At 62.8% G+C, this 11700-nt stretch overlaps 1 protein-coding gene across 1 annotated transcript; it reads left to right on the top strand.

The window, feature by feature from the left end:
• Positions 1 to 4305: 4305 nt before the first annotated feature.
• TMPRSS4 (transmembrane serine protease 4) lies at positions 4306 to 11653 on the top strand. Its single transcript, XM_032134023.1, has 13 exons — positions 4306 to 4488; positions 7704 to 7734; positions 7816 to 7929; positions 8074 to 8226; positions 8312 to 8441; positions 9165 to 9266; positions 9353 to 9393; positions 9815 to 9974; positions 10103 to 10269; positions 10474 to 10569; positions 10685 to 10824; positions 10961 to 11110; positions 11249 to 11653. Exons 1-13 carry the CDS (start codon positions 4480 to 4482, stop codon positions 11258 to 11260), a joined length of 1305 nt encoding a protein of 434 aa, XP_031989914.1. The 5' UTR covers positions 4306 to 4479; the 3' UTR covers positions 11261 to 11653.
• Positions 11654 to 11700: the final 47 nt, after the last annotated feature.

Here is an 11700-nt window from a genome sequence, read left to right as displayed (position 1 = left end):
AGGTGTCAGAGCCATGTGGCGCCATGAACACACCTCTGCTTTGCCGTGAGTCTGTGTGGCGGGGGGGGGGGACAGGCAGGACAGCCAGCGGGACAGCACCAGGACATCACCGTGCATCCCTTCCTCACCTCAGAGTGCCCCCAGCTCGGCCCAGAGCCCCCGTGCACCAGGGGACCCCATCCCCCCTGCTCCCCACATCCCAGTCCCTGCAGCCCCATGCTCCCCACATCCCAGTCCCCGCAGCCCCATGCTCTGAGCCCTCCCTGCCCTGTCCCTCCTGTCCCCTGCCCTGTCCCTCCTGTCCCCTGCCCTGCCCGTACTCACGGCGCCGGGAGCGGCCCCTCCGGTACCACCGGATGAAGGTGTAGCCAAAACTCGCCAGGATCAGCAGGGCCAGCCCAATGCCCAAGACAACCCCGATCACCTTGATGGGCTCTTGTCCTGGAAAGCAGAGGGAGGAGGGGGTCTGCAGACAGACACCTCCGGGAGCCTGGGGGTCCCGATTGTCCCCTGCAGGGTCAGGACACCTGGGAGCTGGGGTACAACTCTCCGGCGTGCGCTGTCCCCACGGCCGGGAGGGACTGCACCCTGCAGGGCTGCCCAGGATTGTGGCACAGAGATTTTTGCTACCCCCAAAGGCCCATGATGGAGACCACCGCTGTCCCAGGTGAGCTGGCAGGTGGGACGGTCACTGGGAAGGGAGCTGGCCACCCCGACAATGCTGTATCCCCACTCCTGGTCCCACTCACACCTTCGCGGGGTGATTCTCCTTTCCTGGTGGCACTGGAGCGGCCGATGCGCGCAGCCAGCCCCGCGCAGCCCCATTTCTGGGCTGGCAGTTCCCTCTAGAGGATGTTCTTGTCAGGACGAGCAGCCTCCTGCCGCCAGCGCCGGGCGGGGACGGGGCACGGACGGGCTGTGCGGGACATCTGCGGGCTCTGCACCGCTCCATCCCCCCCAGCCGTGCCGCAGGGTCTGGCAGAATCCGGCACCGACCAACGATCCTGGCACTGTCAGGACACCAAGGTGCCCAGCACAGCCCCTGAGTATCGATTCCTGTGCTGAGAGTTCTGCTGGGGCTGTGCCAGGAGGGCGCAGGGGGTGTGGGCACTGCCCCGCAGCATGGTCAGTGCAGGGCACAAGGACGCGGTTCAGTGCGGCACCGGGAGCGAGGAGACAGCGGAAAGGGATGACCTAAGAGCAGCTAAATTTAGGCAGATGCCATCGGAGTGAGAACATTTCCCCTGTGGTCACGGTGTTTACACAGCGAGCAAGGTCCCCGGGCGTCCTGCAGCCCGCAGCACCCGCTCCACTTGATGGATCCACAAACAGCCGCGGCCGCAGAGCATCGCGCCGCAGCTCCCAGGGTTCGTGCAGAGGAGCAGGACCTGCCTGTCCTGCCCTGCCCCTTCCAGCCGGCGCTCCTGGCAGGGCTCAGGGTACGTGGGCAGCCGGTGTTTCTGCTGGGGCAGGAGCGAGCCGGAGCCCCGGGACCCCCGGTGTGGGTGAGGTCAGGGAGCTGCTGCAGCCGTGACTCACAGCGGGAGCTGCGGGGCAGGAGGAACGTGGTGCAACAGCCTCCCTGAATCAGCCGGCTGCCGAAACTGCCCCGTCTCCACGCCCACTGCCCGTGGGAGGGTGACGGCGTCGTGCCCAGGCCCTGCCCCGTGCCGTGTGTGGGAGGCGTCCCTGCTCTGGCCCCCTCGGGAGCAGAGATCCCCACATCCCGGGGGATGGCTCCGAGCAGCACTGCTCGGGCAGAGCCACGCCAGCACTGAGCCCCAGCCCCAGCTCACGGGGCAGAGGGGAGGGAGGTCACCAAACCACTGCCCAGGCATAAACATCCCACCTCTGCCCCGTGAGGGTGACAAAGGCCACCCACTCACCTGTCCGGGGGTCCATGTCCCGGTGTTTTGCCACAGGAGCTGCTCTCGGTTATCCCAGGCTGGAGGCCGCTGCTGCAGAGCCCTGTGTGTGCTGGAGCCTGGCACGTTCTGCCTGTCCCCTCCTCTCCTGATGGCACAGCTGTCTCACTGCAGCGAGGCTGAGCACCAGTCCTGGCCCACTGGTCCAACTGGTTTGCAGGGAGAAAGCAGAGGAGCTGCAGCAGACACGACAGACAGCACATCGCCGTGCCCAGCCCGCCTGCGCGGGCAGCTCTGCCCTCCCGCTGCTGGAAGAGGCTGAACTGGGAATACTGGGAGCCTGAGGGGCAGGGACACCCTGGACACAGGTGTGTCTAGCTCTGGCAAGATGCCGGGGTGGCCGTGTCCTCCGACTGCCACCTCCTGGCAAAGACCAGCAGCCAGGAATGTGGCCGAGGCCCACGCAGAACCCAGGCTTGGAGCCTCATGCAGGACCCCAGGGGACAGGGAAGGACGGGGTGACCCTCACCAGCTGCCCCCCGTCAGACATGTCCCAGGATGGTGCACTTACAGCTGTATTGGATCCTCTTCTCAAAGTCCCAAACCACGGGGTCAGGCGGGAATCAACTCCTGCTCGTAGAAAGGGAAAACCACCTCCCGTGGCTGCAGGGAAAAGTGACAAACAGGTACAACCATTAACAGCTGGAAACTGGGCATCCAGGGGCAAAATTCCCCCCTGCTTCGTGCTGCACAGCCTCCGACCCTGCCGTGCCCAACGTCAGTGGCAGCGGGCGGCCAGGGCAGGAGCCAAGCCCGCAGCAGCCCTGCCCAGGGTGAGGACCTCGGTGCCAAGAGCAGAGGCGATGCCTAGGGCCTGCAGGGGTGCAGGGCCAGCAGAACACTGATGGGACAATGGGAATTGCAGCCCCCCAGGTCCTGGCAGTGGTCCCAGCCTCTCTGAGCTGGGACCACTCCTTGCTGGACAGCGAGAGGAAGGGGATGGGGGTGTGTCCGTGCGGCTCGGGGATGCTGGTGGCCACTCAGAGCCCTGGGTCATCCCTGAGTCAACCCTGCCTGACCCCTGCCTGACCCCAGTGGAGCCAGACGCCCAGAAACCTGTGTCATGCTGGACTCTGGGAGCAGGGAAGGGTGACTGGCTGCAGCCAGACTCCAGGAAGCAAAGCCCCGGAGCCTGTAACGCATCTGCAAACCTGAGCTGCTTCCTCAGAGCCTTCAGAACCTCAAAGGAGGAAGGGCTGCTCCTGCCATGCCGCCGCTCCTGGGCTGCTCTCCCCTCCATGGCAGCAGGGCTGGCACTGGGATGCTCTGGGGAGGCTGCCAGGACCTGCCAGGTGCACCAGCGACCCACAATGTGCCCAGCTCCCACTGCTGCAGCCCCTAAACCATTTTTCAAGCTGAAGTCTGCCACAGTAGCACAGGCAGCCTCTGGCTGGACCCTGCATCCCCTATTCTCTGGGCATCGCATGGACCACGAGGGCTGAGGACGCAGCCAGACGAGGTCCCCACACCTTTCAGGGGGGCTGGATCCTCAGTGTGAGTGTGGGGAGCTCTGCCCCTTACCTGCAGAGCCACAGGTGGATCCCTGGCCAGGCTGTGGGAGCGGGCAGGACCCCTCTGGCAGGGATGAGCTGGCACAGCGATGGCACAGCTCCCTGAGGTCGTGGGTGCTCCGCAGTCTCCCGCTGGCACAGCCACACGCCTGGCAGCAGCAGACTGTTGGGAAAGCCGGATTAGCACAGGGGAAGGGGGTAATTAGCTGCTCAGCACATCCTGAGCACCCAGCACCTGCAGCATGAGGGTGCAGAGGACAGCCCGCAGCCTCCCCGACCCCAGCCCGCTCCCTGGGCCACTCTCACCCCGCTGGGGCAGTGGCTCCTGCACCGTCAACCTTCCTCCCACCCTGCCAGGCTAAGGCAAACCGCTCCATCCCAGAAGGGTTGATTATTCCTGGATAACCGCAGATCCACGGCCCTCAACCATCCCTGAGAGCGCCCTATGGTCCCCTCCTGGGGTAGCCTTCCATGGGCACCCACTTGCCTTCCCTTCCCTTCAGCTTCCCCCAGCTGTGACCTGGGGCTGGTGGGGACACACAGACCGAGTGACCCGAGAGCACAAACTCTCCTCCTTTCCTCCTCCACCTACTCAAACATCGGTTTGAAAACAACCCAGCGCAACGCGGAAGAGCCGGACAAAGAGCGGGATGGCCGTGGATCCTCTTATCATCAGGAGGAGCAGGAAAAATCAGTCCGTTCACTTCTGATAAGCTATTTGGTGACAGCAGCCCCGCAGATGAGTCACCTCCAGTGGCAGATGCTCGGGAGATTACCGCAGGTGGTGGTGCTGCTGATAGACCGGTGTTGTATTACAATACAAACCATAATTCCTGTTTCACAACTCCCCTTGTGGGTTTTAAGGAGGGCCGGGGCGGTGCTGCCCCAGTGGGAGCGCGGCGTGGGCACCGAGCGCAGGCACAGGGGCACGGGAGCATCGCCGGCCCGGCTCCAGGGCACCGGGGCAGCCGCAGCCTCCCCGGGTCCCGCACCGGGGCAGATTTGCCGGGTTTCTGCGGGCAGAAGGACCACACCGGAGCTGGATGAACATGGTGAGTCACTGGCAGCGCTGCCCCTGGCCCCGGGATGGGCACCAGCCCCCCGCACACCCCGTGCCTGGCCCTGCTCCGGGCCCGGAGCGGTTCTGAGAGGATGGGACAGCCCAAGTCCACAGAGCTGCTGCTCCCCGGCCTTGGCAGCAGCCAGGGAAGGGTTTTCCCCCCGTTTCTCACACCCCGCCATGGCTGGATACAGCACTTGGGTACCCCCATGAGCTCCTGCTCCCACAGTTCTGGGGCTGCCTTCCCCTCTCCCGGCCCCGAGAGCAGACAAGCAAGGCAGTGTCCCCCCTGCCGAGGGGAACAGGCCCTTCTGAAGTGTCTCATCCCATCCCTCGAGAAGGGGCTGGTTCCTGGGCACCGCCTGGGTGATTGCCAGGCCCTGCCACCCCCCAGTGCAGCTCCCAGCGCGACACTGCCGGTCCCTCTGCTCGGCACAGGGGACACACCTGTGCAGGAAAAGCCATGGCCACCAAACCCCAGCCTGGCATGCAGTCCCTCCTTGGGAGGGAGACGCTTCCCCGAGAGGGCAGGTACCTATGACCAAGCTCGCTGGGCACTGTAAAACCCTCCAGCAGAAGCACACTGGGACATCAACCCCTTCAGGGTGGGGAACTCACTCGCCACAACATCTACACACATCCACGGGTTAAATCCCCGCAGCCAAGGAGTCACCCTCGGAATCTGATCACCCCATGAAGCTTGGTTTGGTGAAGGAACATCCCACCTGCTCCTGAGGGAGGGATGAAACCCAGCTCAGCACACCCTGCAGCCCCCCAGCACGGCTTCCCAGCTGGCGAGGGGTGAAGAGGTTCATCGGAACCCCACGGCTCTAGGGCCGGCACTGGCACAGCCTGAGCCTGCAGTGGCCGTGGACACCAAGCGCTCCGAGAGAGCACAGCAAGGGAGCTCGGTTAGTTTCGGTAGCATTGAGCTCTGCAGGGAGTCATGTGCCTCCACTCCACGCAGGAGCAGGCATGGCTCTCGCCTTGCTTTGGATTTAACCAGTGCAGCTCCTGCTCATGGTGTGGGTTTGAGAGGAGTCATGGTGAGGCAGCTCCAAGCTCTGAATCCCATTGAAACAGAAGTTCATGGGCTGAAGAAAATGCAAGAAAAACCCCAAAAAACCCTAATAATCACCTATCTCATCTGCATCAGCACCAGACCTGGTGTCTTGGAAAGGAGCCCAGTGCTGGATGATGTGATGGGGACAAGTGTGGGTAGTGTGGGGACAGGCAGGGGCAGCCGTGCTGCTGCAGTGGGGCCTGGAGCATCCATCACGACCTGGGACCGTTCCTGCAGGGAACCGTTAGGATCCCATTATCCAGGTGGTGCCCAACCCAGGCCCATGGTGACACAGGAGGTCAGCATGAGGAAGGACCGGCCCCACGTTCCCTGGGCTGGCTGTGCTGAAGATGTTGGTGCAGCATTACAAAATTCCCAGGCCTTCGGGAGCTTTTCCCTTCTCCGCAGAGAAGCGCCTCAGGAGGGGCAGCCGAGGTGGGAGATGCAGGACCCAGGTTCCCTTCCCATCCTGCCCTCCTGCTCCCAGCATCTCCCTGCCACCAGGAAACAGGCTCTGCACCCCAGGAGCTGAGCAGAGCCCATCCAGGGGTGGAGAATTTGGCACAAGCTGCCCACACTCGGCACAGGCGCCGGCTGGGCCTGGCTTTAGGAGAAAGGCTGCTGGCATTTCCTCAAAGAGCCAGACACCAACATGCTGGGACACAGCCACATGGCACCAGGCAGGATCCAGTCCTCCCCGGCACAGGTCACTTCTTGTTCCCAAAACTGGCAGCCCAAGCCATGCGGCAGGGCCACGACAGCGAGGCACCGTTTCCTGGCACACACAGCCAGCCTGCCTTTGTGAGCTAACCCAGGGATAATGGCTTGGCACTTGCTGTAAAATCCTGCTGGAAGAGCGTGTGTGCATGGCTAAACATGCCCTGGCACCGTGACCCGGGCAGGGAGGGCTCAACTCTCCTCTGACCTGCTGAGGGCTGGCACAGCCCCCTTCAGCTGTGCCACATCCCCAGTGCCCCCACAGCGCCCTGCCAAGCCCCAGCCTCTGAGCCCTGGCATGGCACAGGGACCTCTGCTCTCATTTGAGGTGACAAACACCATCATCTCCAGACCCATGCTGCTCTTGAAGTTCAGCAGTTGGAGCAAAGGCTTCCAAATCCCAAACCCTCCTGGATCGTGCACCTGGATCTGTGGGTTTATCGCAGCGGGTTTAACCTTCCTTCCCTCTGTCCATGCAAAAATCTTGTCTTACCTGTGGTGGCACAGTCCAGAAGCAACAGCAAAGGAAAAGAGCTGACTGGGACTGGCGGGGCATGGAAGGGACCAGGCTCAGTGGAGCAGGAACCCTTTTCCAAATGGCTGCTTGGTGGCACAGCACAACCGGGGCTGGAAAGCACGGAGCAGACACCTCCAGCGCCCACCTGAACCCTCCCAAAGGGGCTCTGGGCTTCAGCCCATCCACCAAGCACAGGCTCACAGCACCTGCCCTCCCATCGCCGGGGGTTTCTCGTAGAAGGGATTGTCACAGGAGGATAACTTTGAGGAGCTCAAGCGGATCAATGCCTGACTCATGCCCACTCCAGCCCTGGCTGTGTTTACCTCGTGTCCTAGCAGCAGCACAGCTCCCTCCCTCTCCCTCCCTCCCTCCCTCCCCGCCCTGGCAGTGCTGGTTCCCCTGGCTCGGGTTGGTTCCTCCGGTGCTCCTGCAGCCCGTGGGGAGCACTCGGGCTGTGCCACCCCGGTTCTGATCCTACTGAAGACACAACCCCGTCGTGACATGCCCGTGTGCCGCAGCCCCGCAGGCGTGTGTATTTTGACTCAGGGTTTCTCGGCACATCAGACAGCGCCTCTTTTGCAACATCTGTGACTTTTTAAGCCTCTGGTGTGTTAATGGCAGTAACTCTACACCACTGAGAGCCAGTTACTGGAATTGCACAGGTGGTGTCTATGGGAACAGGGCAGCAGGTGACCGCAGAGCCAGGCGTTGTCACACAGGACGTGCCACCCCCATTCCCAGCAGCTCCAAAGCCACCTCTGATGGAGGCTGGGGCAGTTTCCCTGCTGCCCTCCCAGGACTGTGAGCTCACCATGGGCTGGCTATCCACACTCCAACACACCCTCCCATCTCCCAGCTGCTTTTTGGCTGCTGTTTCAGCTCATAACTGGTTTTCCCCTCTGCTTTGCAGGACTCGGCCTTGGAGCGGCTCAACAGTAGAGGTAACACCTGTGGGAGCTGGGAGAGATGAGTGGTGCCAGGCTGAGCCCAGCCACGCAGGGCCACGCTCCTCTGTGTTGCAGATCCCTGCACGAGACCCAAATCCTCCAGGGTGTCAGAGTCCTTCAAGCGGGTCGGGATCCTCGTCCTGGCCGTGGTGCTCACCCTCGCCTGCCTGGTCGCCATCGGGTTCCTGGGTACAGCTCCTGATCTCCTCTTCCCCTCCTTTCTCACCGCCACAGCCCAGCAAACGCAGACCCAGCTCCTTGCTGAGCCCCCCGTGCCAGCCCTGAGCCTGCCCAGGAGCTGGGGCTCTGCGCTGAGCCCCCCTCTCCCTCCAGTGAAGATTTACCTGGACCACCACTACCTGTTCTGCAAGCAGCCCCTGAAGCTGGTGCCGCTGAAGCAGGTGTGTGACGGGCAGCTGGACTGTCTGCAGGGCGAGGACGAGGCCAACTGTCCCCAGTGGGTCCCCGAGGGGCCACCAGCCAGGGGTGAGTGCAGGACACCCCTGCAGAGCTCTGGGGGCTGGGCTGCTGCAGCCCCCTGTGCCAAAGCTGACTTTGTGTCTGCCTCCAGCCCGCGTTTCCAAAGACAGATCCATCCTGCAGGTGCTCAACAGCAACACTGGAGCCTGGTCCTGTGTGTGCCACGACCACTTCACCCCGGCGCTGGCCAGGGCCACCTGCGAGCAGATGGGCTACAGCAGGTACCTGGCTGCTCCCCCTGCTTCACCTGCCCCTCTCCCTTAAAAGCTCTTCTGGAGCGGGGCTCTGCTTATCTGCAAAGCACTCAGAGCTCTGCACTAATGGTTTCAGTCCATCCCCAGCACGCAGAGCACTCTGTGAGTCCCCAGGAGCTGGCTCGGAGCCCTGGCAGCCTCCTGTGAGAGCAGAGTGCCGTGCTCCACTCTGTCACAGCCCACGGGCACCCTGCCTTGCTCCTGCTCTCCCTCCATCCCCCCTACCTGCAGCCCTGCCCTCCCCAGAGCAGCCCAGGGTCTCCCTGCCAACACAGCTCATCTGAGGAGGAGGCTCAGGGCCCTGCACTTCCCTTTTAAGATGGGTTCTGGTGTTTGAGCCACTGTAGGAGCCCAAACTGAGCCAAACCTGGTGTTTTCCAGGCCCAAAAAGTCATTGGTTGAGGCTTTGAACAGAGTTCCCAAATGTCACAGCAGCAGGGACCCCCTGAGTTCTCCCAGAGCCAGCTGCTCACCCCTCTGCATTGCAGGGAACACTCTCCCCTCCTTCAGTTGCTCCTGTCCCTGGTCCTGGGCTCAGTGTCCCGGCCCTCCAGGGCTCTGACATCCCCACTTCGGCATCCCTGTCCTGAGGAAGCCCCTTTTTGCTGCGGGATCCAGGCTCCCGAGGTGCTGGGGCTCCAGTGCCTGTCCTCCCCCACACCTGAAGTCCTGTCCCCCCGTGTCTTCCAGCACCCCGACTTTCCACGGAGTGGAGGTGGGTGCGGAGCAGCTGCCACCTCCCTACGAGGTCGTGCTGAGCAATGGGAGCATCCAGGTGCTTGAGCCGGGCAGGTGAGTGGGGAAGGTGTGGGCCCCAAGCAGGAGCCTGTGGTGCCTGGCAGAGGAGCCAAATCCAGCTCTTTTCCTTCCTCTTGCAGGAAATGCCTCTCGGGGTTGGTTGTGTCACTCTTCTGTTCCAGTAAGTACCACGGTGGTGGCTGCACCTTGCGGGCTCTGGGGCCTCGCCCTGCTCCAGGTCCTCGCTCCTGGCACGGCCCAGTGGGAGCGTGGCTCCATCCCAAACCCATCCCGCAGTGCTTGCGCGAGGAAAGCTGGATTTAATTACTGCTAACCTCGTTAAGGCAGCACAAACCTCCCAGAAACAAAACTCCTAAAGGAGGCTTACCCAGCTGCCTGCCTGGCTTTACTTTTACCGGCGAATTACCCTGATTAAACTAATTATCCTGGGGGGCTGGACCGGGCAAGGGATGTCTGGATCCCTTCCAGCAAGCCTGGGGATGAGGGGTGACAGCAGTGCTGTGGGCATGAAGCACGCTGGCCACGCTCCTGTCCCTGGGAGCCTCCGTTTGCTCTGTCCCAGCCAATGTGTCGCCTCACAGGCTGCGGGCAGAGCGGGAGGACGCCGCGGGTGCTGGGGGGCAGCCCGGCTGCCATCGAGACGTGGCCCTGGCAGGTCAGTTTGCAGTACAGGAAGGAGCACATCTGCGGGGGCAGCATCATCGGGCCCGGCTGGGTCCTGACGGCCGCGCACTGCTTCAAGTGAGTGGGCACCTCCCCGCTGGGTCTGAGCCGTGTGTGGGTTCAGTGTCCTGTGATTCCCAGTTTGCACAGGGCTCTGGGCCTGTCCCCGTGGGGGGACGAGCGGTGACAGCGCTGTGTGTGTGCAGGAACAACCCCATCATCCAGAGCTGGCGCGTGAAGGCCGGCTCCGACCTCCTGTCAGGCGCTGCCACCTTCGCCGTGGAGAAGGTGTTCCTGGCAGAGGTGACACCCGCGTCCCCCAAGGACAATGACATCGCCCTGGTGAAGCTGCGTTCTCCTGTGCATGACACAGGTGAGCCTGGCAAAGCCCTCCTGTGGCAGGAGTCACCGGTGTCCCCTGATGGCACTGGCATGTGGGCTGGGAGGGTGATGCCCGGCATGGCAGCGTTCCATGGGCACCGAGTGCTGGGGCAGGAAGCGGGGTACCCGGCTGGTGGCTGTCCCCAGCCAGTCCGGGCCCCTTCCCTGTGAGCCCCTCCAGACATCTCTGTTCCAGACAGCACCAAGCCCATCTGCCTGCCCTATTTCGACGAAGAGCTGGTGCCGGGCACGCCCCTGTGGGTGATCGGCTGGGGCTACATGGAGGAGCACGGTGAGCAGCACAGCGTGGGGGTGAGAGGGACAGGGCAGAGCCCCCCAGCACTGCTGGCAGGAGCAGAGGGGCTGGAGGGCTCCCTCCTCACCCTGAGAGGCTGTGGGTCACGCAGGGAAGCTGTCAGAGCGCCTGCAGCAGGCCGAGGTGCAGCTCATCGACAAGCGGAGCTGCAACCAGGCCGCCTACCACGGCGATGTCACCGACAGGATGCTGTGTGCCGGCCTGCCCCAGGGCGGCGTGGACACCTGCCAGGTGGGGGCCCGGGCTGGACACGGGGGTGGGTCTGTACCCATCCATGACACGGCTCCTCTGAGGGAGGAGCTGTATGGGAACAGCTGCTGTGAGCAGTCAGGTGTGCAGGCCCATCCTGAGGGTCTGTCCTTCACAGGGGGACAGCGGCGGGCCCCTCCTGTACTCGAGCGGGCACTGGCAGGTCGTGGGCATTGTCAGCTGGGGCCAGGGCTGTGGGACCCCCAGCACGCCCGGCGTCTACACCAGCGTCCGTGCCTACCTCGACTGGATCTACGCCGTCCGCAGGGTCAGTGCTGTCCTGCTCGAGGGGCAGAGGCGGCTCCCTTCAGCTGAGCTGCCTCCTTAAGGACACAGCTACTTTCCTCTTGGTTTTGGCTGTGCTTTCAAAGCTTTCAATTCCTTCTGTTCCTTTCTCTCCTTGCAGTCGGAGCTCTGAGACCTGCGGGAACAAGACACTCTTCGTCCCGAGCCTCCCTTCCCATCCCTCTGCCCTTGCTCTGGCAGCAACAGGGACACAGATCTCTGGCCACGGAAGGTGAGCAGAGGCTCCCAAACCATCGCTGGCAGCTGTGATTTAGGGCACCAGAGCCCAGCCAAGGAGGCAAAGGGTGACTCGGAGTGACAGCCGCTGATCCCATGAAGGAATCTCACCAGCTCAAGCTCCCTTCCGGAGAAAGATTAATTTATTGCCCTGTGCTGACCCTGCTGTGGCAGGGTGGCTCCTGGGGGGCCAAGCTGCTGTGAGCTCACTCCTGTTGTACAGAGAGAAATTATGTTTGATGTTAGAGCGTTCCCCTATTCCCATTAAAGGAAAGGATTTGTTTTTTCATACAGCCTCCCCAGCCTTTGTCCTGCTTCCTCACAGGGTTATTTTTA

This window comes from Corvus moneduloides, chromosome 25 (assembly GCF_009650955.1).
Source record: "Corvus moneduloides isolate bCorMon1 chromosome 25, bCorMon1.pri, whole genome shotgun sequence".
Classification (NCBI taxonomy): Eukaryota; Metazoa; Chordata; class Aves; order Passeriformes; family Corvidae; genus Corvus; species Corvus moneduloides.
The sequence above is the reverse complement of the archived record's forward strand: the minus strand, read 5'-3'. Positions and strand labels throughout refer to the sequence as shown.

Excerpts from the sequence above, each read along its gene's own strand:
- TMPRSS4 (XM_032134023.1), top strand. Across the intron at positions 8,442-9,164 it reads GAGCAGATGGGCTACAGCAG|CACCCCGACTTTCCACGGAG; the intron begins GTACCTGGCTGC and ends CGTGTCTTCCAG. Across the intron at positions 10,570-10,684 it reads GGGCTACATGGAGGAGCACG|GGAAGCTGTCAGAGCGCCTG; the intron begins GTGAGCAGCACA and ends TGGGTCACGCAG.